This window comes from Globicephala melas, chromosome 2 (genome assembly GCF_963455315.2).
Source record: "Globicephala melas chromosome 2, mGloMel1.2, whole genome shotgun sequence".
Classification (NCBI taxonomy): Eukaryota; Metazoa; Chordata; class Mammalia; order Artiodactyla; family Delphinidae; genus Globicephala; species Globicephala melas.
This window is the reverse complement of record NC_083315.2, coordinates 146433693-146460382: the sequence shown is the minus strand read 5'-3', so window position 1 is coordinate 146460382 and position 26690 is coordinate 146433693. Positions and strand designations below refer to the sequence as shown.

The 26690-nt window shown below is 34.0% G+C and overlaps 1 protein-coding gene across 5 annotated transcripts in view; it reads right to left on the bottom strand.

The window, feature by feature from the left end:
* The window catches only part of PCNX1 (pecanex 1), a 171062-nt gene that overhangs the window by 88693 nt on the left and 55679 nt on the right, over positions 1-26690 (bottom strand). For 2 of the 5 annotated variants that reach the window (XM_030831548.3, XM_030831550.3), the window contains exons 6-8: positions 23197-24900; positions 13481-13613; positions 7392-7576 (exon numbers count right to left, since the gene is read on the bottom strand). In XM_030831548.3, coding sequence (XP_030687408.1) covers positions 7392-7576; positions 13481-13613; positions 23197-24900 — 2022 coding nt within the window. The remainder of the gene's footprint in view (positions 1-7391; positions 7577-13480; positions 13614-23196; positions 24901-26690) is intronic. The other 3 variants (XM_030831552.2, XM_030831553.2, XM_030831549.2) reach the window with 2 other exon arrangements.

The window sequence follows — 26690 nt, the reverse complement described above, 5'->3', positions numbered from 1 at the left end:
AATAATCCATAACAATGACATTGATGACATTACAAATGATTAGATAAATAAACAAAAAAAAGTCACAGAATGGGAGAAGATATTTGTAATTTGTATCTGACACATTAGCTGTATCTAAAATATCAAAAGAACTCTTAAATGTCAATAATAAGACAAACAGCTTGATTTTAAAACTGAGTAAAAGATTTGGACACACTTCACAGAAGATATATAACATGTATAGTCAATAAACACACCAAAGCATCCTCATCATCCCTGCTCACAGCAGAAATGTAGATTTAAGCCACAATGAGATATCATTATACACCCATTAGGGCTAACATTTAAAAGGCCAAAAATACCAAATGTCAGCGAGAATGGGAACAACTGGAACTCGTACATGCTGGTGGGAATATAAAATTACTTTTGAAAACATTTTAGACATTTTATTCATAAGAGCCAATACCTGGAAACAACACAAACTTGTCCATTGACAGATGAATGAATATAAAATATATAGTAAGCTCACAGAATGAATACACAGCAACAAGGAACATACTGCTAACAACATAATGAATCTCAGAAGCACCATGCTAAGTGCAAAACTAACCACAAAAGGCGATATATTGTGTGACTGCATTTATATGAACTTCTAGGAGAGGAAAAACATAATGACATAAAGCACACAGTGGATGCCTGTGGCCAGGAGCAGAGGAGGCACAATCTTTTGAAGATAATGAAAATGTTCTGTATCTTGACTGTGGGATTTCACAGACGTGCACATCTGTTAAAACTCACCAAATTGTACATGTTGAATGAACACAATTTATCATGCCAAAATTATATGTCAACAAAGTTGATTTAAAAACAAACAAGGAAAAAAAAGACTAGTCAGGTAAAAGACCAAGTAGATGGATGAACATGAGACAGCATGTAGTCAGTGAAATTCCCACAAGTTACTAATCAGGGTTCTGGAGAATGAGGGACATTTGTTGTTTTGTTTTTGTGTTTCATTTTAAAAATATGACGCATCGAAAGATTCAAAAGCAGTATATGAAACGAAGAAAGTTCCCCACTCCCCACAGAAAGCCACTGCCAGGAGCAGTTTCTGTGTCTTCTGAACAATTTTTATCTACATTTTGTCCCAAAACAAATGGATCATTCTCTTCATACACACTTTCTAAAATTTACTTCTTTTGCTTACTAAATAGCTTACCTTTTCATGTCGATAACACATATATATCAAGTTCTGAACATTACAGTTATGTTCATGAGTAATACATCAGGGTTTCTCTAGTAACAGACATTTAGATTGTTTACAGTTTTCCAAATTACAAGCAATGCTACCACGAATATCCACGTACATATATCTTTGCATTTTTGTGAAACTTGTGGATTAAAATATATCTGCATTTTTGGTCTATTGTTCTAAACCTCCCTCCAAAAATGTTCAATCTTGTAGTGGACTATTTCACCAGACCCTTTCCAACAATGGACATCACTACACATTCAGTAGATGAAAAATATCATAATCCTATTTTTAATTTGCAATTTCAAAAATTATGAGCAAAGTTGAGCTGTTTGCCCATAATTGCAAGCTACTTGTAACTCTCAACTTTTCTAGTAGGTCACTGATCTTAATCTTACTGATCTGAAGCGTTTATTGTCTTACTGTGGCAAAGACTGATGTCTGGCCTCCAGTATGCATCTTGTCCTTATCCCTCCTGAAAATAGGACCTTCCCCTCGCTGAATTTCAGCTGAGCCTATGTCTATCTACTTAGAGGCCTCTCCCAGCCTCTCCTGAAGCTAGAAGTTGCCACATGACTATGTATGAGCCCATGGAAGGCAGGAGAAAGTGACAGGCACAGTTCCCAAGTCACAGTCTGAAAGAAGAAGGCTAGCTGTCCTTGACCTTTTTTTAGCACCACCCTCCCCACTGCCCTCCTGTCTGGGGGGAAATGTCAACAACTGGAGCAGTCACTGTGGACCAAGCAGGGAAGCCATATGTGGAAGATAAAAGAACCAACCCATCTGCTAGGGACAGCTCCCAACAGACTGTTATGAGAGAAATGTAAACTTCTCTCTAATTTCAGTCACTGATGGGGGATGAGGGAGGGCAGGTCTCTCCATTAAAGACTCTACCTATATTCTAACTAATGCACATACTAGTCAAATTTAATTTAGAATCTTAAGAATGTTAATGTTAGAAAGCAGTTAATATAGTGCTTCAATGAATTCTTTACAACACAGACTGGCAAGAGGCAAATCAGATATCTCAACCAGTCTCTGTTATCTACTGTAAAATTCCTAGAGTAGTTCAAGCATCCCAAACTTTTAAAGATAATGTGCCGGTAGTCTTCCCACAGTAACAATGATAAACTTCTGAGCATTTCCAGGAAATGACGGTTAGAGTAGATAAAATTTATCTAGGTTTATTTTTAATTTTAATATTTGTGGGGATAAAACAGACACTCTCAAACCCTGCCAGATAAAGTGTAAACAAACTTTCCATAAAGCAATTAAGAGTATACATCAAAGTCTCAATAATGTTTATATCCCCTTGACGGATAATTCCATTTCACTGTATTTGTCCTAAGGACATAATCACAGCTGTACAGAAAGGGCTGTGCAAAGGATGTTCAGCAGAGTGTTTATTACAATAGAAAATATCAGGACTCATCTTGAAGACTAACAATGGGGTTAATTAACTGGTTAAATAAATTGTAATAAATAATAATGTTAACAATAATAGTGATGATTATTTATGTAATTTACTATTGCCAGGCATTGTTCTAATTGCTTTCAATATTTTAATAGGTATAATCCTCACCGCAAACCTATGAAGTATTATCACTATCCCCCCCTTTGATACCTGAGGAAACTGAGGCACAGGGAGAGAAAATAACTTGTCCAAGGTCACACAGCTAGGAAGTGGTAGAGCTCGCATTTGAGGCCAGGAAGTTTAACTCTAGAGTTCACTATTCTACACTACCTTTCACGTAGCTCTCAGTGATAAAATATTACGCAGTCTCTTAAGAACAAGTTAAAAAACAACATGAATAAATGTTCAAATGTGCTAAGAGAAAACAGCAAGAAGCAAAACTCATACCGTGACATAAAAGTCATACAACATCATCCCAGTTCTGTGTTAGAAAAGCATATACATGTATGCATTAAAAAAGAAAGGAAATAAAAATAAAATGTTAATAGTGACTATCTCTGCATGGTAAGACTGCAGATGACTTAATTTTCTTCATTTTATTTTCCAGTATTTGTAAACTTGTATTAGAACATGCTTTTCCCATCCTTACACCAAAAAGTATAAATAGAATACATCCCCCTAAATTCTTAATACTTCTTCCTTCCAGAGATAATGAAGCATTTTTACTGTTTCCATAAAAATAAACATTTTACTTTTGTTTATAAATACTGGAGATATGGGGATATATGTATATGTACAGCTGATTCACTTTGTTATAAAGCAGAAACTAACACACCATTGTAAAGCGATTATACTCCAAATAAAGACGTTAAATAAATAAATACTTTGTGTTGCCCTCCCCTGCAAAAAGGTCCAAAAAATAGAATTTGTATTCAAAAACAACAATAAAGGGTAAGATCAAGGTTGTTGCAAAAAAGAAGATAACTTTTAGTTTAGATGAATGAAAAAGATCTACCATAACACAGGAGACTAAAGTATGGACTCCAAGGTCCCTTTAAAGCCATCTTGACTTTGTATTTATAGTAATGAGAAGTACTTAATGACAGAGCCCAAAATGTTACAGAGTAGTCCATAATAATATAATCTATTTTAAACACTAAGACGAACATAAAAATCACTGAAAGTTTTATAGATCATCTGAGTCTCTGCTTTTTAAAAAAAAAAAATTTAAAAGCCTCCAAATTGTATTTCTCCTTAATAACGCATAGCTGCTAGAAACTGCTTAAGAAGGTCAATAGGGTGTTGCCAGATTTCCATTAAATCTTTTTCTAGAGCTGATCACATTTTCAAGGTAGTAAGTTCTGTAGTAAAGCGGATTATCAGAAAGAATACCTTCTTTGTAAATACTTGTATAGTAATGAAATTTTTAAAAAACCTTAGAAAAATCAATTCATTACTCTTTAAACCTCTAATACATTAATGAAATTAAGAAAGTCTTAAATTCAGAGGAACACTACCTATGATATTTATATATTTTACATTTATGTCTTGATAAACATAGAACTCTATTGTCCTCATTTCTTGCCTGTAATAGTATTTTTATTTTTCACATGAAAATAATTTTATATATACTTCTCAAAACATATCCTCACCACCACTAATTTCATACACAGAAAAAAAAAAGACAAATTTTCCTGTTTGATCCCATCTAGAATACTTCCTCTGAGATGTGATATATATTAAGAGTTTAACTATCAATTATAATAACCTGTTTCATCACTACATCAATTTACTACTCTTAATTCACAAGCGGAAGCCAGGATTAACATAAAAACTGTCTCTTGTGTGACTTACCTGGGTAATAAGCAAAAGCTTGTTTTATTTAGTAAAACTGCAGTTTAATTCAGACTATAGTATGAAATCAACTGCAAATAAGTTCAACGAAAGGCTGATAAAAAGAAAATTAACCTTTAGAATGTGGTTTTTACAAAAAGAGTAACATGTTACATTGAAGGATTTGAGAAATTCTTTGATAGTAATTTCCTTTTCAAAGATTTTAACTTCAAAACTTACCCATCACTTACATAATTATTTAAACAAAGTTTCCATGGAAATGAAGTCTAGAAATGAGAAAGGAAGCCATCCAAATTTTTCCAACCAGGTTCTAAATTATACACTTATAATTCAGTTTTTAAAATTATGATGAACAATTATTATGCCTGTGGAAAATGGATGATGAAAATGTATTTTTCTCTGCTGATTAAGCTACTAATAAAACCTTATAATGCCATCGTCAATGAACTTTTCCACCACGTCCAATGCTACCTGATAATCTTGAAATGCTAGATAAAATGCAACAGAAAAATAAGGATTCTCAGGGTTTAGTATAGGAAATGGATGTGGTTATGTATTATGACACCACAGAGTAAAAATGTCAAAAACATAGTTAAGGAAAACTACCTAGCCTTGGAATTAAATAATGCCTGACTGCAAGTTTCCTTTAATCGAAAAAGGCTGATATTCCTCACTTTAAAAAGTAAACGCACAATTACAACATATACATGTATACACATAAAAAATTTATATGCATCCAAACATATATATGTATAAGTGGATATATGTAAGTTTGAGTGTGTATGAGTGTGTTATTTAAATGTATTATGTGTATTTATAAATTTTCACATGTAAAAATTATACATTTAAAATTTTCAGTTGAAGAAGCTAAATTTGGAAGGAAGCAATCCTTTGTAAATACTCCATACTTTCAGGGAATATCATGGCTAACTTCAACATATTTGAGTATACAGTATCCAAATTCATTCACACAAAATTATTTTACTACTGTTAATTAAAATCATGTAGAAAATTAAACTATGCAACAAAAATATTCTAGTGGAATATATTAAAAAATCAGTGTCTACCAATTCCTTCAAGTTCAGCTGCAGTTCATTTTTAGAATCTTCTTTGGCCAACCTTATGTGCTATGAAACGAACAGGTATACACTGTCCATTGATTGTGTGTTTTGTGCTAATTATTACTAAGCATTCAATTTGGCAACATTCAATTACCACAGGCCAAGAACTATCAGAAAGCAGTTAACACAAAAGATAAAATCCAAATTTTAAGAGAATATCCTGAATATTTACCAGCAGATGCTAAATTGACATGTACATATTCTCAATAATCTGCATGCGGTTTAAGCATGAAACTTTATAACTAAATATTGCTTAGCAAGTTTTTTGAGCAAATTAAGAATTTTTACAAAGGAAAATCACCTACTGGTTCAATTTATTCTTCATTTGACAAGAGTTTAAAAATCCAAAATGGATTAAAACTAAGCTTAGCTAACCTACTACCAAATGATCAATGGACAATGGTGATAGTAACTGTAATTTTATACATACAAATTGACAAGTCCTCTGTTCATAGGAACTTTGGGTTAACCCAAGAGAAATGTCAATAAAAAGATACCATTTACTCAATATATTTGCAACTAAGGAAGCATCCCTACTATCAGTCAAAGCAAGTAACTAAAGTTTACCTTACTCTTCTCAAACACCCTCTTTATAGACTCCCTGCCCTCTTCAAATTACAAACTCAAAAGCAAAAGCACTCTAAAATTAAAATGTTTTATTGCCTTCTCATTTTATTTAGAAATCACCGTACATTCTAATGTATAAATATCTTAGATGAACATTTTCAGCTTTCTATAAGATTTGCTAAAGACGACAATTTTCATCAATATGCATATCTAATACTTACTAATTCTCTCTGTAACTAAGAGTTTTTACAAAATGGGTAAAGAGTCAATAAATAGCATATGAAATTTTATTACCTATTTTGGGCACCCTATACCATACATCCTTCTAGTAAAAGCATCAACTAAATTATCTTCTTTATAAATGAAAGACAGTTATAATATGGAGAAACAAAATCACAGTAATAAGCAAATATAATACTTTGAAATATGTATTTCTGAATAACAGGATTTTCTTCTTCATTATATTTACTTAAATTGCTATTAATCTGCATTTTGAGCACGAGAAAGCTGAACTGGACAGAGAAGTAGAAAACAAACCAGTATAAAATACTGTCTTTTTAAGGCATTACTGAGGCTTTAAACTATACCACCTCTCTGAGAATTAACTATTTAATAACTTATATTTCTATTTTTAGATGTATTAACAGGAAAAAGAAAAAACTTTATAAAGTCATTTGATAGTGGTATAGAGCCATCATGTCCTCAGAATACTGCATTTAGAAGTATAGTAAGTCCTATTTCAGATGACAGACATTGAAGTAAAATATAGAATACTTAAAAGAAAGATTATACAGTAATAGGCCATTAGAAAGTACTTTTGCCTTTCCTGCAGCAGAGAATTCAGAGAAATTAAGGTTCAATCAAAATAATTTTTTAAAACTCAACATTTCACCACATGGTACAAATGCCAAGAAATAGTAAAATTGCCCAAATCGTTATAACAGGACAGTAAAGCATGAACATTTATTAATACTTTACCATTAATAACGGACATGCTCAAAAGAAAATGTAGAGTAAGAGTTGAAAGAAACAGAAAAGGGAAAAGCAAATATCAAATTTTCCTTATACACAGGGCAAATCCTAAAAAACAGTGCTCTTATGCATAGTTCCAAAATGAAGCTATCTCAGGAGAGAAGTGTAATCATTGTTACCCATTATCTGCCACATCAAAGTTTTACGTCACCAAGATTATATAAGGCCTGCGTACCAAGTTCATCGTGCAAACTGCTGCCGCCTACAGCAGATGCATTGTCATGTGATGCTTCTAAGTGGACACTCCCATTTCTCACCAGCAAGGAGGCACTAGCACTGAGCACTGCAGCCTGGGAAGGGGGGCGGGACTGGACTTTGACCTGGGCTGTGGACTGCTGGTCTTGCTGACCATCTTGAAGGCTAGGAAAAAACATGGATTGGGGAGACATTACAGGGAAGAAAAGAGAAAACAATAGCTAGAAGTCAATATAGAAAACTAATTAAAAAAAAAAAAAGATTTCAATGTAACCTAAGAAAGAGCCAACAAACTTTGTAAAATATGCAGATCATACTGCCGGCTTAAAATTTCTGGTCTTTAGAAATCTGATTCATGGTGATGAACACAGAAAAATTTCAATGTATACGTAAAGCAACCAATCTGTGACACCTTTCCACCTCAAGACAACAAAGTCCTAGTATAAGGAAAAAAGTAGCAAAGAAGAGTCACAAGTACACTAAATATATGTAGGCTGTAGCTGGTCCCTCATAGAAAAAACCTATTTTTTAGTTCAATATGCATTTTTATAAATAACCTTGATATAATTATTCTAGAATTGTTCTTTCAAATATTCTGGCATCTCAAATTCACAATAAGACAACATTTCTATGCACTTGAAAACCAAAGAATCTTTATCAAATGCAACCAAGATGACAATTTTGAATCAAAAGAAAATCACAAACTAGTGAAGAAAACCAGAATAAAGAACACTGACTCAATCAAGTGAAATAAAAATGACTGCTGAGATGCTAGAAGAAATATAATTCATATATAAAGTGTTTTTTCTATCAAAAGCCTACATAGTTCTGAAATAAGGCCACAGGCTTTATATACAAGTGTTAGTTAAAATAATTATGTTCCCTTAGTGAATTTTGTTCTTATCTTTTCCAATTCATATCAAAGTTTCATTACAAGAACCATCATTTTACAAAACCATAAAAATAATTTGGAAACCAGTAATTTCTCAAGGGATATTATAGTCTTTTCTGAATTTTACAAAAATTTAAAAATACTTAGTATTTTGTGATTATAAATGTTATTAAAATTATCTAAAGTATCTAAAGATTAGATAAAATTAAGAAACTATATTATATTCTTAACTCATTTTTTGTTTATATATATTTTAAAACACTATGAATTTTAACTTTCTTAGTATAACACTCAAATTTAAACTGATGAAACTCATGAAAACACTCTGAGTATAATTATTATATGTCATTCTCTACATAATGTTCAATGCATATCTGCACTATTATTAGATCTTTTAGGATTTAAAAGAAGTATGCTACTTAGAATGGCCTTATTCGGTAACTTTATCATTTTCATGAGTATCAACTTCTCTCTAATCCTTTGAATTAAACGCAGCGGTTTCTCTGATGTCTATAAAACAAGACTAATCCTGCTGCAGACTGGGAAGAGAGCTGTAATTTGAAGCAGAGTTGAGCCTTGAACAACGCGGGGGTTAGGGAGCCGAATCTCCAGAGTTGAAAATCCGCGTATAACTTATAGTGCCCCTCCTTATCCACGGTTCAGCGTCCAAAGATTCATCCAATTACGGATCATGTCACCCTACAGTATTTATTATCGAAAAATACCCACATGTAATTGGAACCACACAGTTCAAACCCATGTTGTTTAAGGGTCAACTGTAACCATGAAATAAGACTAAGTAAAAAATACTTCACATATTGCTTAAAGCTGTGGTTATGGTAACAGAACACACTCTGGAACTGTACTGTCTAATACAGTAGCCACGCATGACTAAAGTAACTAAAATGTTAGTTCCTCATTCATGCTAACCGTATTTCAAGTGCTCAAGAGCTACATAACACAGCTAGTGGCTACCATGGCTACCACAGCTACCAGAGTGAGCAGAAGCTAGTAGTTAGTGTGTTCTATACTGGACAGTGCAGATTATAAAATATTTCCACCACCACAGAAAGTTCTGTTACATTAATTTTTTTTCAGGCTTCTTTTAGAGCCAATAAAAAGTACATAATCTAGGGCTTCACTGGCGGCACAGTGGTTGAGAGTCTGCCTGCCGATGCAGGGGACACGGGTTCGTGCCCCGGTCCGCGGAGCGGCTGGGCCCGTGAGCCATGGCCGCTGAGCCTGAGCGTCCGGAGCCTGTGCTCCGCAACGGGAGAGGCCACAACAGTGAGAGGCCTGCGTACCGCCAAAAAAAAAAAAAAAAAAGTACATAATCTAAATAGAGCACAGGAATGTATGCAACATATTAAAAACAAATAAGTCTGCAAAACACTTACAATGCTTACCGGCACTAACTTTTTAAGTCATAACTATAAATAGTAAGTCTGTCCTTGGAAGCCATCTAAAGTTATCCATAAACCTTACCAAAATGACCAAATTTCACAAGGGAGAAAATTTTGAGTAGCTCAAGTACTATGATCCTTCAGATTCAGAAGACAAAATTTTATAATATACGTATATATATACTCAACAAATTTTTCCATCAATTTCTTCACTTAAAAGTCATAAACAAAGGTGCTATACGGCAGTTAGATGTATTCTAATGTGAACGTATTGAGAATACGCTAATCTTCAACATATCAATATATAAAAGGTTTTCAAAATATTAGGCAGTGCATGAAAATCAACTCCAGAATAAAGAAACAAAGACAATTAGCCAAAATCTATGCAGTTGTAAATGTCCAGTTTCTGAACATCAAAAGCTAGACAAAAAGTATTTATGTCCCTTGAATTCCTGTTTTCAAGAATCGTTCAACAAGAAAAAAGCGTATTATTTTTGCACAAATTGCTAGGAAAACTATTCCTGGAGGTGGTACTTCACCTTAAGCTAACTAATAATTGACAAAAATTAATCTTTTTTACAATACCAATTATATATCAAAACTATCAGTTTCAGAAAAGGTAGCAACTATTTCACAACACAGCAAAAGGTAGAAATTTAGGTTTCTAAACCATTAATTATCAGTAGCATCACTGACACGCAGTCTCACTAATTAATTAACTCTTCTAATTTAAATGATAAAAAAATAGTTGGTCTTGGTCTTTCCTTCCTCTGTACCACTTACTTAATATTTGACACATTCTGCCTTACACTGTTATCTTTGTATGTATCTCCTCAACTAAACAATAAGCTCTAAGAGTATGATCACATTATTGCTATGAATCTCCAGAGAACACTCAGAAGAGTATCTTGAACACAGTACACAAGCAACAAATATCTGGTGGATTCCTTCCTGTGTACCACAAAATGATATGAATTTCCAATTATGGACTCAGTTATTACTATGACCTTATTTGATTACAAGTCTTTCAATCTTATATTTAAAAAAATAAATTTAAGGGCTTCCCTGGTGGCGCAGTGGTTGAGAGTCCTCCTGCCAATGCAGGGGACACGGGTTTGTGCCCCGGTCCGGGAAGATCCCACATGCCGCGGAGCGGCTGGGCCAGTAAGCCATGGCCGCTGGGCCTGCGTATCCGGAGCCTGTGCTCCGCAACGGGAGAGGCCACAACAGTGAGAGGCCCGCGTACCGCAAAAAATAAAAAAATAAAAATAAATAAATAAATAAATTTAAGAATACAGTAAAGCTTCTTTCCCTTCCCCCAAATGCACTGATGATTTATTTTCATTCCAGTCCATTAACTAGAGTTCTAAAAGATATCACATTTAGGCTGATAAATATAGAACTAACTCTTAATATTATTATAGAATTTTTAAATATTCATTTTTGTTTTTAGCTCTAGTAACTGGGAAGAATTAATAAGGGCCTACAAGGTTAAGTTAATGAACAAAAAAACTTTAAAAAGTAATTCTGAAATAGGATATTCTAACAAGCATAAAAAATACATGCAAATTCTCTTTGTGAGGAAATTGATGATTCACCCCCAATCTTTGGAGACATATACTCTACCAAGTTGCTTTTTAGACTGTCGATTACTTACACTATTCATTAAACTTTAAAATAAGTTAATAGATTTTACTGATATTTATAGAGTAGTTATAATTAAAGTGTTATCATACCTATTCCATTTCTTTTTGACAAGTTTTTCAAGTTTTGCATAACCATGCTATCCTATATTTATTTAAATATGAGATTATTATGTAACTCACATTGAGAATACCACTATTACTTTACCTGAATATTTTTGCAATTAAAAAAGATGGTTTTATTCAATTGGTGTTTCTCCTAATTCCTCACAGCTAAATTTTATCTTATTTCATTCATAATGAAGTCAGCCTCTTTAAGATACATGCAATCTTTGTACTGGAAATACCATGGAACCTTAACAAAATCTACATGCTGACTGATTATTGGAAGACTACTTTCCAAAAATCCTAATGTGAGCCCTTTACAAATAAAGGGCTCACAGCATATCCTCATTTGAATGGTGATGTATTTAAAACCTTAGAAATCCTATGTGGTTGGCTGGAGTTAGAACAGTTCTTTAATATTCCACCAGGCAGAGAAAAAAACCAAATTTGTCTACATTTGTTTAGTGAGTGAGATCCAAAGAATGAAAGGATTTTTAAAGACTAAAGAGGTTAAAAAAGATTAAGAAATATCAACATGGAGTGAGAAGGTAAGCAAAGAATATGTCTATGGCAAGTATAATTCAAGGGGAAAAAAAGAAGAGGTTAGAAAACACAAAATAGGAAAAGTAAAATGAAATGGTGAACACCTTCTGCAGGTTGGGACTACACCCCAAATCCATCAGCAAAAAAAAGTTACCTCAGGGAGCAAAGGAAATAGAAGAGGAGGGCTCACAAAAAGTAAAGGCACTCAGAAAAGATTTCTAGACCAAATGTTTCTTTTCAATGGTTGCTTTCCCATTTTTATATTTTAAACATTGGTTTAACTAATCCACACTGCATTATAAATTATGTATTACTGCAGGATTAATTAGGAACATGACCTATGAAAGATGAAGTTCCTGATTGTAATGTAAAACTCAGAAAAACAATCCAGTCTTAAATCCCAAGGGGAATATAAAATAAAGCAGTGATTTACAGATATAAGGATTTTGCTACTTTCATGAACAAGATTTTAACAAGGGAAGGGATTTATCTCTTCAAACCTACCATGCATTCAACAGCAGTTATTTCACCAAACTTTCTTCCTTTTGAATTTCAAAATGTAGTAAAATAATTTGGGTAATGATGCTTTTGGACACAAGAGATTAATAAAAGCATACAGTATAATAACATACGCACTGCTTAAGCAAGCACATATATTTTCGTCCATATTTGTATTCTTTAAATAAAGCATAAGTCTTTTGAATAGGTTTTTTAATATTTCTAATTCAAGCCATAGGCTCATTAGATTTGACATAACTGAGAATAAAAAAGCTTAAGAATTTCAATTAAAAATTACTCCCAAGATTATAAATAGATGCTTTCCTAATTAGGAATATTGGGAAAATAATTTTTTTTTGTTCAGCATACTATAGAGGTTGAGAAATTCACCATAAATGTACATACAAATATATATATCTGTATATATATATATCTCCAATTGACCATAAGTTACCAAAAATTAAATATTCTAGTTCCGTGTCATTTACTAGGTCCTGGTGTTTAATTTTCAAGCAATGCAAAATAAAATATATTATATTTTAGTGAAATAAAATAATCAAACTGGTTTATCAGGCTGACGTCAACAAGCTCACCACTCAGTCCATATTTGTTCATACTGAACACTGTTCAAGGTGTTCGGGAAAGATACTGCATTAATATTACTAATTTGGTGTAGGAAAAAAAATGAAAAGCTGACTTAAGGCCTCTATTTACATTTCTATAACTGCCCTAAAATAATTTTTGTGATTTAAAATTGGCTAAACCAATCTGATCATTTTGTTTAAATAATGCAATATAAGACATGCATAATTCAATAAGCTCAGTCACATGCAGAGAAAGCCTAAAGAAGCGTACAGTATAGGAGAGAAACTGGAAGAAAAAAGAAAAACAAAGCTATTTAATAAATGCTTTCTTGAGACTGACAGAACAGGTTAGAGGTCTGTTACATGCATGCTAAGCTTGGTGGAATTTTAAAATACCATACCTTAGGGGTGATCCGATGAGCAATGTAGGAGGGGTAGGGTTACTCCCTGCATTGTGCCGGCGCCGTACTGCCTGGCGCCTAAATGTGCTGCGTTCACGGCGAAATGACACTGCCTCCTCGCTGGCCTGTGCTGCTGCATTAAGACAGACTTAGGTCAAACAGGAGCCTAGGTCAGAGGCGTAAACAGCAGCTGAGCCTGTCCTCCCCAGATACGGCAGATTAACAGTGAACCTATGAAAACCTTTTGGCTCAGTTAGTCAAGTTCCCTCTACTTTGAGGGTGGGAAGTCAGGGACTACACACAATCCTTTTTATTAAAGATAACTGTTTCTTTAAAAATAATGTTTCTGATGTTATCTGGCCTCACCGTCTTCTCTTCAACCTCAATTTTCTATTTTAAGATCTCTGTTGTTTTAAATCTTTTTCTAGAAGTCTTATTTAGTCCCATATTCCTCTACTAGCCCTTTAAGTCAGCCTTAAAGGTACTGTATGTGTCAGTTCCAACCAATGGTAAAGGGGCATTAATTTCTTCCTTTCATGAAGACAGTAAAAGCAACAATGATAGTACCTGTGATGACGAGGAGTCAGGCAGTAAGTTTATCTCACACTACCCTGTGCCATAGTTTTGGCAGCATTAAATGAAACTGCTGCCTGCTATGCTGCACAACTAGCTTTTTAAATGCTCAATTCAAGGTAGCATGTGTATATGTTAACTGTGGAGTAGTTGGCTACCATCAAACTTTATTCAACTCCATGCCCTCACACTGGTCCCCTCAACACTAGGAAGCAAATGTCAGCAAAATATCACCAAAAAAATTAGAAACCCATAGCTTAATCCAAAAGCAATAAAGTACAAACTAAAACCAAATATATAACAATGAGAAAATCGAAACTATGGCTTAATAGAATTACATAAAATTTTATAAAACCATGACTGATTTGGGTTTCTAAAACAAAACGCAAAATGATGTTTATCCATTTGAATCTAAAACAATTGTTTCCTATAGTGATCTAAATATTTTAAGAATCATTTTGATTTTGCGAAAGGGTATTTTGATACTAAATATGAATAAAGACAAAAAACTTAGTCCAGATGACATTTTTTTTTTACAACAAATGAAAATTTCTTTCTTTTCAGCAAGTATGAAATGGATTACAAAATCAACAGTGTTGTATTTTGACTTCAGTTCTCTGACAAGTGTTCTTGACATTTTGAAGGCGTTACTAATTCTCATCATTATTCTGCTTAGCAACAGCCATTTCCATCAATTTAAATGTTGATTTTAATAAAGTATTCTTTTAAATGTTTACACCTTTATCCCTTCCCCAGGCTGCCCCAGTGAACGTTCTTTGTGTAATTAACCCATTATAATTAGGAATATATGGATTACCTCCAGAAGACATGGACTTCTCTATCTTTAGGCAATGTTTTCTTTTATTAAAGGGATGACAAGCACAGAATTATTTCACCCACTTGGCAAGCTTCTGCCGGTAAGAAGTGTAAGTCACAAATAACGGGTCAACAATTTACATTCCTTCTTTCTTTCTCTGCTCACGCACTCCAGTGACATTCTAAAGTTAGAAAACTAAATCAGAATGAGGCTTTGGGGCTTTGAATCCAAACCAAACTTGACTCCCGGAGCTAATACTTCTTTTCTTTTCTTTCACCAGTTTTATTGTGATATAATGAGAATTCCTTTAATGTGAAAAGGCTGTTACTTGTGATGTAAAAGCTCATGTATACAAAAATTATATATGACCTGTGAGAACAAATAATGCTGATTAAATATGATTATTTAGAATTGTGCTGTCCAACATGGTAACCACTAGCCATATATGGCTATTTAAACTTAAATTAATGAAAATTAAAAGTTCAGTTTACCAGATTCATGACCCATACTTCAAGCGCTCAACAGTTGCATGTGGCCAGATACAGACACTTCCATCACCACAGAAAGCTGTATCGTATGGTGCTGATTTAGAGTCAAGGATGCCTGTTTGTCACTGTGACCTACAGAGCATATTGTGTGCTTTCCCTATTCCTGACAACCAAGACCTCAACAAAGGAAAGAGTAACCAGCACTGTCACTAAGAAGAAAACATAATATTGGCATGGCAGTCATTGGATGAAGGATAAAACAAAGCAAACAAGCCACTTGAAAGAAGAAATGAGAAGTTAGATGAGTGACTCGTATACCTATTAATGGTTCTCAGACGTCAGTAAGGTTAATTTGGGTTATGAAATTTTAAGTCACTATTTTAAACCTCAATTCAAGACTTATTTTTGAAATTATATTGAAGATTTCTATTCTTTTGTTGTAATAAACTATTGCTCAATTCACAGGTCAATTCACTTCTCTTAAGAAACTATCAAACATTCATTCTAGTTTTAGATATGTTGTTTCAATCAAAATAAGAGAGTAAATTTACCCAGATAGAATTTATAGGGGATAATTTAATCCATAAAATGTACTAAAATTATTCAGAAGGAATAGATGATCACTGAATACTGAGAAGAGGAAGAAGGGACATAGGAAACAGCTTTCTTTACTATCTTCCTTCTACTGAGGACTTAATGGGGTTAATTTAAAATAAAAGCTAGTTATTCCATAGTATTGGGACAAAAAAACAAAACTACAGTGTCCATTTGTAGTCAAAATGTTCTTTGGCTTCTCCAGAAGGCACTTTTTTTTTTTTTTTTTGCTAGTAACATACCACTTACATTTTGTTATCTGCAAAATAACTATTAACATTATTTTCTTAAGAAAATAGTTTTAGAAACATATCAAAAGTTTAGACGTCCATAGAACAACATATTAAAATGGAGTTCTGATTACTGCCCATGTTATCCTCTGTAATATTCAGGGTATAAATAACCGATGATAAAAGAATATTCAATGTTTACTAGAGCCACCCGTTTAACAGTAGCTAGGATCACACATTCAGCTGAAAACACTGTGCTATTATTTATGGTCACACAAATAAGATTAAACCATGCCCCCCCCGGGAAGGTGCTACTTATGTAGAACATTTCCATTTGGAACAGGTTCCAGTGGGGGTCCAGTTCTATTAGAGCCGAGGGGGAAAAAGTGTCTAAAGCTTAAAAATAATTTGCTGTAAGCATGCTCAGTCACATAAGTTATAGCCTTACTTGATGAAAATTCACTTCCACAATCCAACTACAAAAAACTCTTTTTGAATCCTTTAACTTTATAAGAGAAAGAAAATAACAACAACAAAATATTTTAACTAGGGAACCAGAGGGGAGAGAGAAAACACTTTAAAACCTGGTTTTGAAGTTGATATTGCTTAAAACTCAGTATCCCCTGGCAAAGAATAAAATTAACTAGTATAATAATGAGTATAAAATGCAAACAGTAAAAATTTAGCACTCTAGGTACAACTAAATTTTATGCATGTGTAGGTAAAGGAGAAAAAAACCACAAACATTCAAGTGATTCAAAAACCATGAATGGCAAGACAGATATAAAGCACTTTCAAGGACATATATTTAGACAAATGTGAATTTTTTAACATTTTTTAAAAAATTATAAGAGTCTTGACTTTCTAATTATTTCTTTGTGTTAAAAAGACTTCAAGAGACTGAATTACGATCATAAGTTTAAGAGATAACTTCAGATAATTTACCTCTATTTCTGGAGTAGTGATACAATCATTCAATTAAGTTTAAACATTCTCATGCACAAGGCACAGATATCCAATGATATTTTAGACAGCTGTGGTCTGATCTATTCCTAAAGACCACAGAGAAAACAAAATACACACCTCCCGCCTAAGGAGTTACTTCCCGTTTATCTCAACGAGTTAAGGAAAATTCTACACATTCTATAGTGAATTATTTTAATGCAGTATTTTTTTTTTAATATGGGGGTATTAAAACAATAGACTTCCAGTTTGTTTTAGTCTGTTAAAAAACAGGGAAAGCATTAAAGGCACTAATATACTTTCAGGATGACTGGGATGGCACAAAAGAACACAATTTGGTGAGGCAGGAGGTGAGGATTGTTCACACTGTATCTCAAAAATTGGAAAGTTATGAGCAAAAATACATATAGAAAAAGATGCCACTTAAAAATGATGCGAATCATACAGCTGACTGCTAGTGAAAGGATTCATATGTAATAAGCTGCTTTCTAGTTGTTACATGCTGCTATGGCTGGCCTCTTGTGATAGCTCAATGGCTAGTAAATGAATTGATAAAAATTTAGACAGAAGACACTGCTCAAGAAAGGTGTTGTTTTCAGAGGGCAGTGTCTATTGTAGGAAAAAAGGAGTAAATTTGGGAAGATCACGAAAATAAAAATGTGTGTTTTGGTACCACAGAAGCAAGCTGTTTAAGCCAACACTTTAAGAAAAAAAGATGAAAGTATGAAACAAATATATACACATTTCAGAAAATTAAAATATAAACATTCTGAAATACACTGAAATATTCTTCAAGGTAAAAATTATTTTACTTAAGAATTAAGTTACTATATGAAGAAATGAACATTCAAATGATTTTGCAAAAAAATTTTAAAGGAAATATTTTAGTCTAGGCATGAAATCCATTTTATCTAAACATCTTTTCCCTTTCTTACTTTCCATGTCAGTCAAGAATGATGCTAACATCAGCATGCAAAGATTTTGTTCTAATATAGAAACAAATGCTTACAAGCATCATTTTCTGGGAGGCCAAAGAACAAGAATCTGCTGCACAATTTCTAAGCATTCATTCTGAATTAAAATAATTTCCATCTATGAAAACATTTTAAAGGTCTACTCTATTTTTTGAGACATAAACCAACAAACAGTAGCAAACAACAACAAAATTATTAGCTGTATCTTGAGTTAGAGAATTTACATATCTTTATTGATACTCTCCATAATCCCAGGCAGTCACACAAATATAGTTGGGTAGACAAAGTTAAATGATACTCTGGAGTCATTTAGGAACATTTCCTAAAAGATATATAGTTTAAGGATTACTTACTTTCATAGGTGGTTCCTAATCTTTTTGAATCCTTTGTGAATGGTCTGATAGACCCTCTCTCCTGGAAAACTGCACTCAGAAACAATTTTGAATATATTTTCAGGAGACTCACATAATAAGGGATCATTAGTGAAGAATATATATTTGAAGTGACATATTTGAAAAGGAAAACTTCCTTACAAATGGCATCAGTGTCTTAGTTTTCATACTAAATCTAAAAAGCACTTGACACATGGAAGCTTGTTAGAGTCTGATCATTAACTGTGAGACATGCTTGAACAGTTATTATTACTGTTTCACAATTGAGGAAATTGAGACACAGGTTTAATGGCTTGCCGGACTATCCAGTTAGTAATTAGAGGTGGTATTAAAATGTAACTGTTTGAATCCTTATACAGAACTTTACTGCTGCTAGAAAGAATGGGCTGGTTTTGGGAATTTGATACACAAACCCTTATTTGCCTCATCAATAAAATACCTCTTTTCTTGACACTGCTTTAAAAGAAGATAATTTTTTCAAGTAACTGAAGCATACAAACCTGCTTACTACATCTAATGAGCATTCTTCTATGTGGTTTTATATGTCTAAGCTTTCTTCTCAGTACAGACTAAATATAATACAATCTTTCCTTAGTCACATACATTTATTAGTGCGTTATACTGTAATACAGCATTAAGTTATGATACTATGATGTCCTTGAACAAATTAACATAGTTTGCCCTGGATTTAATGACTCCCTACCATTCTGTTTTTGGCACTGGTGTGTATGGTTATTCCAGCTTCCGTAGAATTAGCAGTGCATTTCTTCTGCTGTCATTATTTTTAGCCTCTACAAGCACCCCTCTCTTTCTACTAATTTTCTTCTTCTCACTTACTATCTTGACTGGGAAATCAGAAAATTAAGTTTCTTAGAATTTAGAGTCCCTCTATTCAGTAAAATAAAACAGCTTTAATCCACATATTCTTGTCTGTTCAGTGGTCTTTGTCTTTTTTTTTCAATGATATTTGGGATCAAATTTACATGCATGGTACAAACCCTCATAAACTGTTTATCAAGAAGGTTTGGTTTTTCTTTAAATAAAGTGATATTCCCTTAAAAAAAGACTATCTTTGGTTCCTAACACAAAAATATTATAATAGGATCCTATTTCATGCTTATAAAATAGTGACCCAAGTATTACATTTAAAATAATTTTCTCAAACAGAAAAACAGAGGTTGAGAAATTCAGAAAAAAATACAAAGAATAACAGAATGAATATAAACCTTCCTATTCTGGTTGCTCTTTACAGTCTGTTGAATCAGGCAACATATAAGTTTAAGTTACCCAAAAGAAAACAGGATAATTTTCTATCGTACATAACTTGTTTGTACTTTTTATTCCTAAAATACTAGTCATAAGTTATTAAAGATATGCTTTATAATTATAAAAGAAAAATTAAATGCAAAAACAAGAGATCATCAATAGAAATGTCTTAGCCTGAATATAAAATTTTCCTGCCTAAGCAATCACAGAACATTATGGATGAAATCCAATTTTAACCAAAGTACTAGATCAACGGTGAGACGTCCTATGAAAACAATCATTTGCTATGTGACTCAGTATCAAAAGAAAAGTTATATGACCTATTGCTGCCAAGGTAAGATTAAAATCCGTATTACTAGATTAGATGTTAATAAAAATATTTTTCTTTTTGGTATTATGTAAGAAATTAGGAATTCAGATTATTTATTTTTACTATTATTGAGTTTCACAATGGCACAATGAGAGTATCTTTAATGTTTTTCTATATCTAATCATTTTCTTCAACTTTAAGGACAGGATACATATGAGTAATGTAACAGACTGGCCTGTGAAATAGAAACATCAGCACTATTAAGCTGTTACTACGTGCCAGGCACTGTTGTAAGCATTTTACATCTATTAACTCCGTTAGTCCTCATAAAAACCCTGTAGGATGGGCGAAGCTGGGGCGAAGTGAGAGTAGCATCGACATACATACACTACCTAATGTAAAACAGATAGCTAGTGGGAAGCAGCAGCATAGCACAGGGAGATTGGCTCGGTGCTTTGCAACCACCTAGATGGGTGGGATAGGGAGGGTGGGAGGGAGGCTCAAGAGGGAGGGGACATGGGGACATGTGTATGCATGTGGCTGATTCGCTTTGTTGTGCAACAGAAACTAACACGGTATCATGAAGCAATTATACTCCAATAAAGATCTATTAAAAACAAAAAACAAACCCCTATGGGATAGAAACTACTATCATCTCCATTTTAAGATGAGGAAGCCAAGGCTTAAGAAGGTAAGCAGCTTTCCCGGAGTCACAACTACAATGAGCCCATATACTAACAAGGATGTATGACTCCATGTCACTGTATTAGGTACCTGCTATTTTAGAATATTTTATTTTACTATTTTAAAGTACACTTCCTTAGTTCCATCCTTCCACAGGACCAACACCCATTCAGCTTAAAGATAAGACAAAAAGAAATCATCAGAGAGCTCATTAACACGTCCAAATTCATTAGGATAAAATCTACTTATGGTTTATGTATAGCCATGTGAATGGTCAAGCAGTATCCTCTGTTGTGCTGACACATTTCAGGAGTAGAGTATGTAAAGCAGAACAGATAGCCAAGAAAAATTTCTCCTAATTATCAAAAAGAAGTAACAATCTAATAAATTTTACAAAGTACTTGGGAGTCTATATAATTTTTAAATAATGAAAACCAAAATATATCCCCTCCCACTACCACCAATCATCCAAAAAGCCCAAACAAGACCCTCATAAAATGTCATGAAAACCAACTAAATATAAATCCAATACGTTTAAGCAGTTTAGTTTTGATCTTATTTTTATTCTAAACACACTGAAGCTCAAAGAAAAATAGCCCCGACAATGCCTTCCTTTGGCAAAAAATGTTTTTTAACAGCCCGGAGATGATTACATTTATTCCACTAAAGTGCCTGGATATTTTTAGTTCATTATTTGTTTCTTATTAACAGTCGATGATTTGTTTTATTAAAAAAAAAATAAGAACACAAACAAAAGCTGGAATCTCAAAAAATGAGGGCTCATCTTAGTCAAAGATCAGCACTGAGAAGCAAATAAGACCTTCATATAACTTTTCCTAAAAAACAGAACGCCCCACGTCCCTGTGAAGAGGAAATGGCATTTTAAAGACAAAGACATAAGATTTACTATAGCTCTTACATATATTTTAGTATTTACATTTCAACAATATTTAGAACAGCAATATTTTTCTATTATTGCATATTCACTCTTAAAATTTATTTTAATGACAACTTTAATAAAAATTAAGCTATAATTTAAAACCCAATGGTTTCTTGCATATTGTGAACATATCTGATATGATTTGTGTGAGAAATCACTAAAAGCATTTCAGACCTTTTATAAAAAACAGAATGATACCCATATCAAAGACTTGAGGGAATTTAATTATTATATTGTCACCAAATGATTATAACTTCAGATATAATTAGTTCTCAATATTTAGGTCTGACAGACTAGTTTCTTCCTTAGGTACTAAAGATCATTTTTTTACATTCCCATTAGAAATTAATCTTTGTTAGAAACTATACCAAAAGAAGAGAATGTTTACCACATTATGGACTTTTAAAACACTGTGGGTGAAATTAGAATTCTTTGAGAGAAAAAGCTTGTTCCTTGTTTCAGAATGTTTGTGCAAACAAAAAACTCAGCTTAACTTTTCCTAAAAGACTGAACATTACTACACCAACAGACTATAAACTTTAAAACTAAAGATATAAGCTTTATTAAAGGATATGAGGTGGAGGATAAAAAAGCCACGTGCTAGCTAGCAACACAGGACTTCACTCTTCTGATTCTAGTCAAGAATGAGACTCCATAATAACCAAACAGTAAGCAAACTGTTCTGGGCAGAAGGAAATACCAAGAAACAACTCTGAAAAAACAAAATGGCCAATACACACTGACAATATAAAATCACCTATCAAATTTTGCACAATTCCTCATAAACCTGAAATAAATAAGCTATTACTTTAATCAAAACAGCATCACTGTTATCATAGGGAGCACCATATATCCACTAATGGACAATAAATGTCAATATAAACTATAAACGCTGATTAATAAATTTGATGTGAAGTTACAGAAAAAAAATAAAATGTTTTTAATGCCTAAAACTTGAGTAAGCAAGAAATAAAACCAAAGAGACAGACAAAAAAAGAGCCACAAGTTTTCAAAGTACACAGTCAGAGCTAAAGTAATATTTGGACAAATCTTATATAACAGGTTGAGCGACCTGATTCTGAAAGTTCAGTAGCACACATTGTATAAGAGAGAACTAAAAATGGTTTGGCGCCCTAATAAAATTCTACATTTTGTTGTTGCTATGGCTGTACAAAGGAGGAAGGGGACCAATTCTTTGTTACTCCTGGTAAAACATTAACAGGTGGCAAATGGCTTAGAAAAGGTGAATGCCCTCAAGAACAAACTGACATACTCAAATGATACAACGAAAAAACATTTTCTTGGTGTTCACACCAAAACCTTTTCTAAGATAACCATCTCCTTCTTCATGGAAAGAAAGTTTATTTTAACAACATAGTGGAAGAGGGGCTATTAACACAAAATACACTCTAAATTGGTACTCCAATCAATAGCACCAAAAATGACAGTGACTCCTGGGTAAAACTCTTCCTGCAATTTGCTTACCTCCACTGACTGCGTCTTGCTCTTCGCCTTCAGGAAACGCAACCTGGCTTGGCAAGCTGTTCCTAGATCGAGTGACTGTCTCTAACTGGGAAGCCCGTCCCAATAAAGACAGCTCATCTAGCACCTCTCCCTCTTTGGCCTCGAGATCTGATTTTGAAGTGGTTAAGGGTTCTATGCTTTCGGGTGCCATGAGCCTAGTGGAGTCATTCAAACACGCTACTGTGCCGCTGTCCAGGCTCAACACTCGGGCCCGAGTCTTGGCACTATTTGTGCTGGAAGTCCGCCGCGCTGTCCGCTTTTTGCCAGTTCCTTCGGGGCCCAGATGGGCTTTGTGTGCGTGCTCAGGGTCGGTGCCCCTCTCCTTAGGGTGTTTGGTCTTTAGGGCGCTGTATCTGCCCTCGGGAGACTGACATGAATGAGAAGTGGTGCTAGAAGAGCTGTCACTGCCGAACTGGTGAGCAGACTGAACGCTTGACGCTCGGCTCAAGTCACTTTGGTCACTGGAGTCCTCATCGTGACAGAATATAGCACTATGTGGCTTGGTAGCAGAAATACCTCGAAAGGACACATAGTCCCTATGCCGACTTGAATCAAAACTGCTAGCCCGTTTTTTTCCTGTCCGTCTCCTGCCTGACTTATGGCCAGAGGCTGTCCGGTGGATTAAGCTAGAGGATTTAGGTCGTACATCCCCTTCCTTTTGCTTTCCACCAACATCTTTACCAACTTTTGAATCCACTGAAACAGCTGGCTTATCACTCTCCTCCTCTTTGTTTTCAGCAGTTTTCCCAAGTGGTGTGTCCCCCTGTGAAGTGAATTCATTTGCATGGGGGTTTTTATTGGCTTCTTCAGATGCAGAGGTGCTGAGACCTTTCTGATTGTGCATATCATCAGAGCTATTAGAATGCTTGGCTTCTTGAACCCCACTATTCGTACTCACTTCCAAGGCAGTTTTTTCACTGCTAGTCCTTTTGTCACTCGCACAGCTACTCTTGTCCTCTGGCTCAGCGCAGCACTCTTTCTTCTGACCAGTGTTCTTTCCCACTTGGGGAGACTCCTCGTGCTCTGACAAGATGCTCTCTATGTGAGTGGAGCTGGTCTGCTCGCTTTTGTAGCTGCTGACGGTGCTGTGAGTGTCCCGGTCCGTACCACTGCAGTAGCTCTCTGTTGAGCCACTACTGCGCGTGCTCAGACTCCGCAAGCTGTCCATGCTTTTGTCTGCTTTCAAGGGTTTGCTCTTCCCACTTTTGGTAGGTGGCTGAGAATTACTGTTTTTCAGCTCACCGACAAGCTGAAATTCCCCAGATAAACAAGAATTTTCCACCAAGGATTCTTTGGATCCAGAATGAGGCTTGGAAGATTCTAACTCACTAACAGGATCTAACCCACGTCTTTGCTGATACAGAGGGAAGTCATTCAGTGAAGTGTCTGGAAAAGCCACAGCAGAGCTAGAAGTCCGTGGTACACCTCGCGGCCGGTGATCTTTCCTGTAAGAGTGTGAATGTAAAGGGACAAGAGATGCTACTTCTGTGTCACAGGCACTGGATAGAGACTGCTCGATGTGGTGGTGGTGGCTGTGACTTGGCAGGCTCACTTTGTCACTGAAGTCTCTTGGTAAGTCCTGTCCACATGAGGATAAGGACGGCTGAATGGAGATGAAGGAATCATTGGAGACCAAACGGAAGAGCTTCCGATCAGTTGCCAAATCTGTTTCAAACATATATTTGGAAATGTTAACACAAATCTACAATCTGTTTTTCTACTCTTTAACAATGGAAAGAATTCACAGTGTACCATAAAAGTATAAACAATTTCTCAAGTAGCTTACTGAATAACAGTTGACCAGTTATTCCGAAGGGCTGGTTTTATTTCACTGCGGTACAAAGAAAGCATTCTACTAACGGAATGAACTCAATTTCCAAATCTTCAACTGGCTTCAGAAAAAGTTCTATAGATTATTAACAATAAAATAAGAAGCAACGAAGGATTATACTTAAAATGAACCTGGATTTCTGTGCGAGTTCTGTCCCTAACTTACTAACTAGGTAACCTTGGGTTACCTTTCTAAGCCTCTGTTTCCTCATCTGTAAAATGTGATATCAATCTCAGTACCATGGAATAACTTAATATTGAGTTAATAACATAACGTTGCTTAGCACAATGTATGGTAGCTATCATTATTTTGCCTTGCAAAATTAAAAATCTTTAAAAAAAACTAATATAATTGCTTTACAAATCCACAAAAACCTAGAGTAATCAGAAACAAACAAAAAAATCAAGAGGCTGACCAATGCACAGACAAGATATGATATAATGATATAAGATATGTTACTGTTCACAGGGGTTGAAAAAAATTAAAACAACAATTACAGGGCAAAATACTACATTTTATCTTTCACCACGGATGCAACAATTACAAAATGCTTCATGAAAAAAATATATATCCCCTCCTATATCTGTAAGACTATTCCTTCAGTTCTCCATTTAGGGCAGTGATTAGTGACTTGAGTTATCATATATACTATATATATAAATATAGATATAAATATAAATAAACCCATCTACCCACCTACCTACATAGTAATTTATCTTGAAATATAGCTTGACAACCGAAGTGTACAATAGCTGATTTTCTATATACCTTTTGACAGATAAGGATGGTTGAATCTCCTGTTAGCTCAATAAAATGAAATATTGTCTTATTTATCATAACTAGATAGGAAAAATACAATAACAGATTCTATAATAAGTTAGACTCTTCCCAGTAGAGTTACCTTAAATAATAAAAGCATACATTTTCCCTTAAGACTAATATAAAATAAAAATGAACTACTAGAAATACTTATGTACTTTAAAAAATCTAAATGTAGATTAGATCTAAGTAATTAAAAACTTAGAGGTAGCCTCTAGAATGTACCATATAAATTGTGATTTATAAATGACATATTAGGTTTTATCTTATGTTTTAAAGTCTTCAAGATAAGTGAAACCAATGTTCTTTTCATTTGTCCAAAACTGTGCCACTGTACTTGGGTTCTTATATTCTCTAAAAACCCAAATTTAAAAATTAGTACTGTATTTACTTTTCTGTAGTATTAATTTATAATGTTATTTCTAAAAACTCTCTATATCCCTAATAAGCAATTATGGGATGGTGTAATAGTCACATTTCAAGGATATGAATTTCATAAAACAAAAACTTAACTAAGTAGTTGAAAATCACTAATTCTAAAATACAACAAAAGACTTTTTAAAAAATACTAATGATCAAAACCAACTCCTTTCCAAGACATTAATAAAGCAGAAATTTAAATTTTTCATTTTAAAAGATGCAGCCAAACTTGCTTTAATACATGTGTTCTTTTCAGTGTTGCTAAATAAATATACCATAATAAGTTTGACTTTGTCAGGAAGAACTTTAGGTGGTTTTAGGAAACTTCCAAGTAAACATGTCTTCTTAGACATTTTTCTTACTGGTAGCAATACCGTCAAAGACA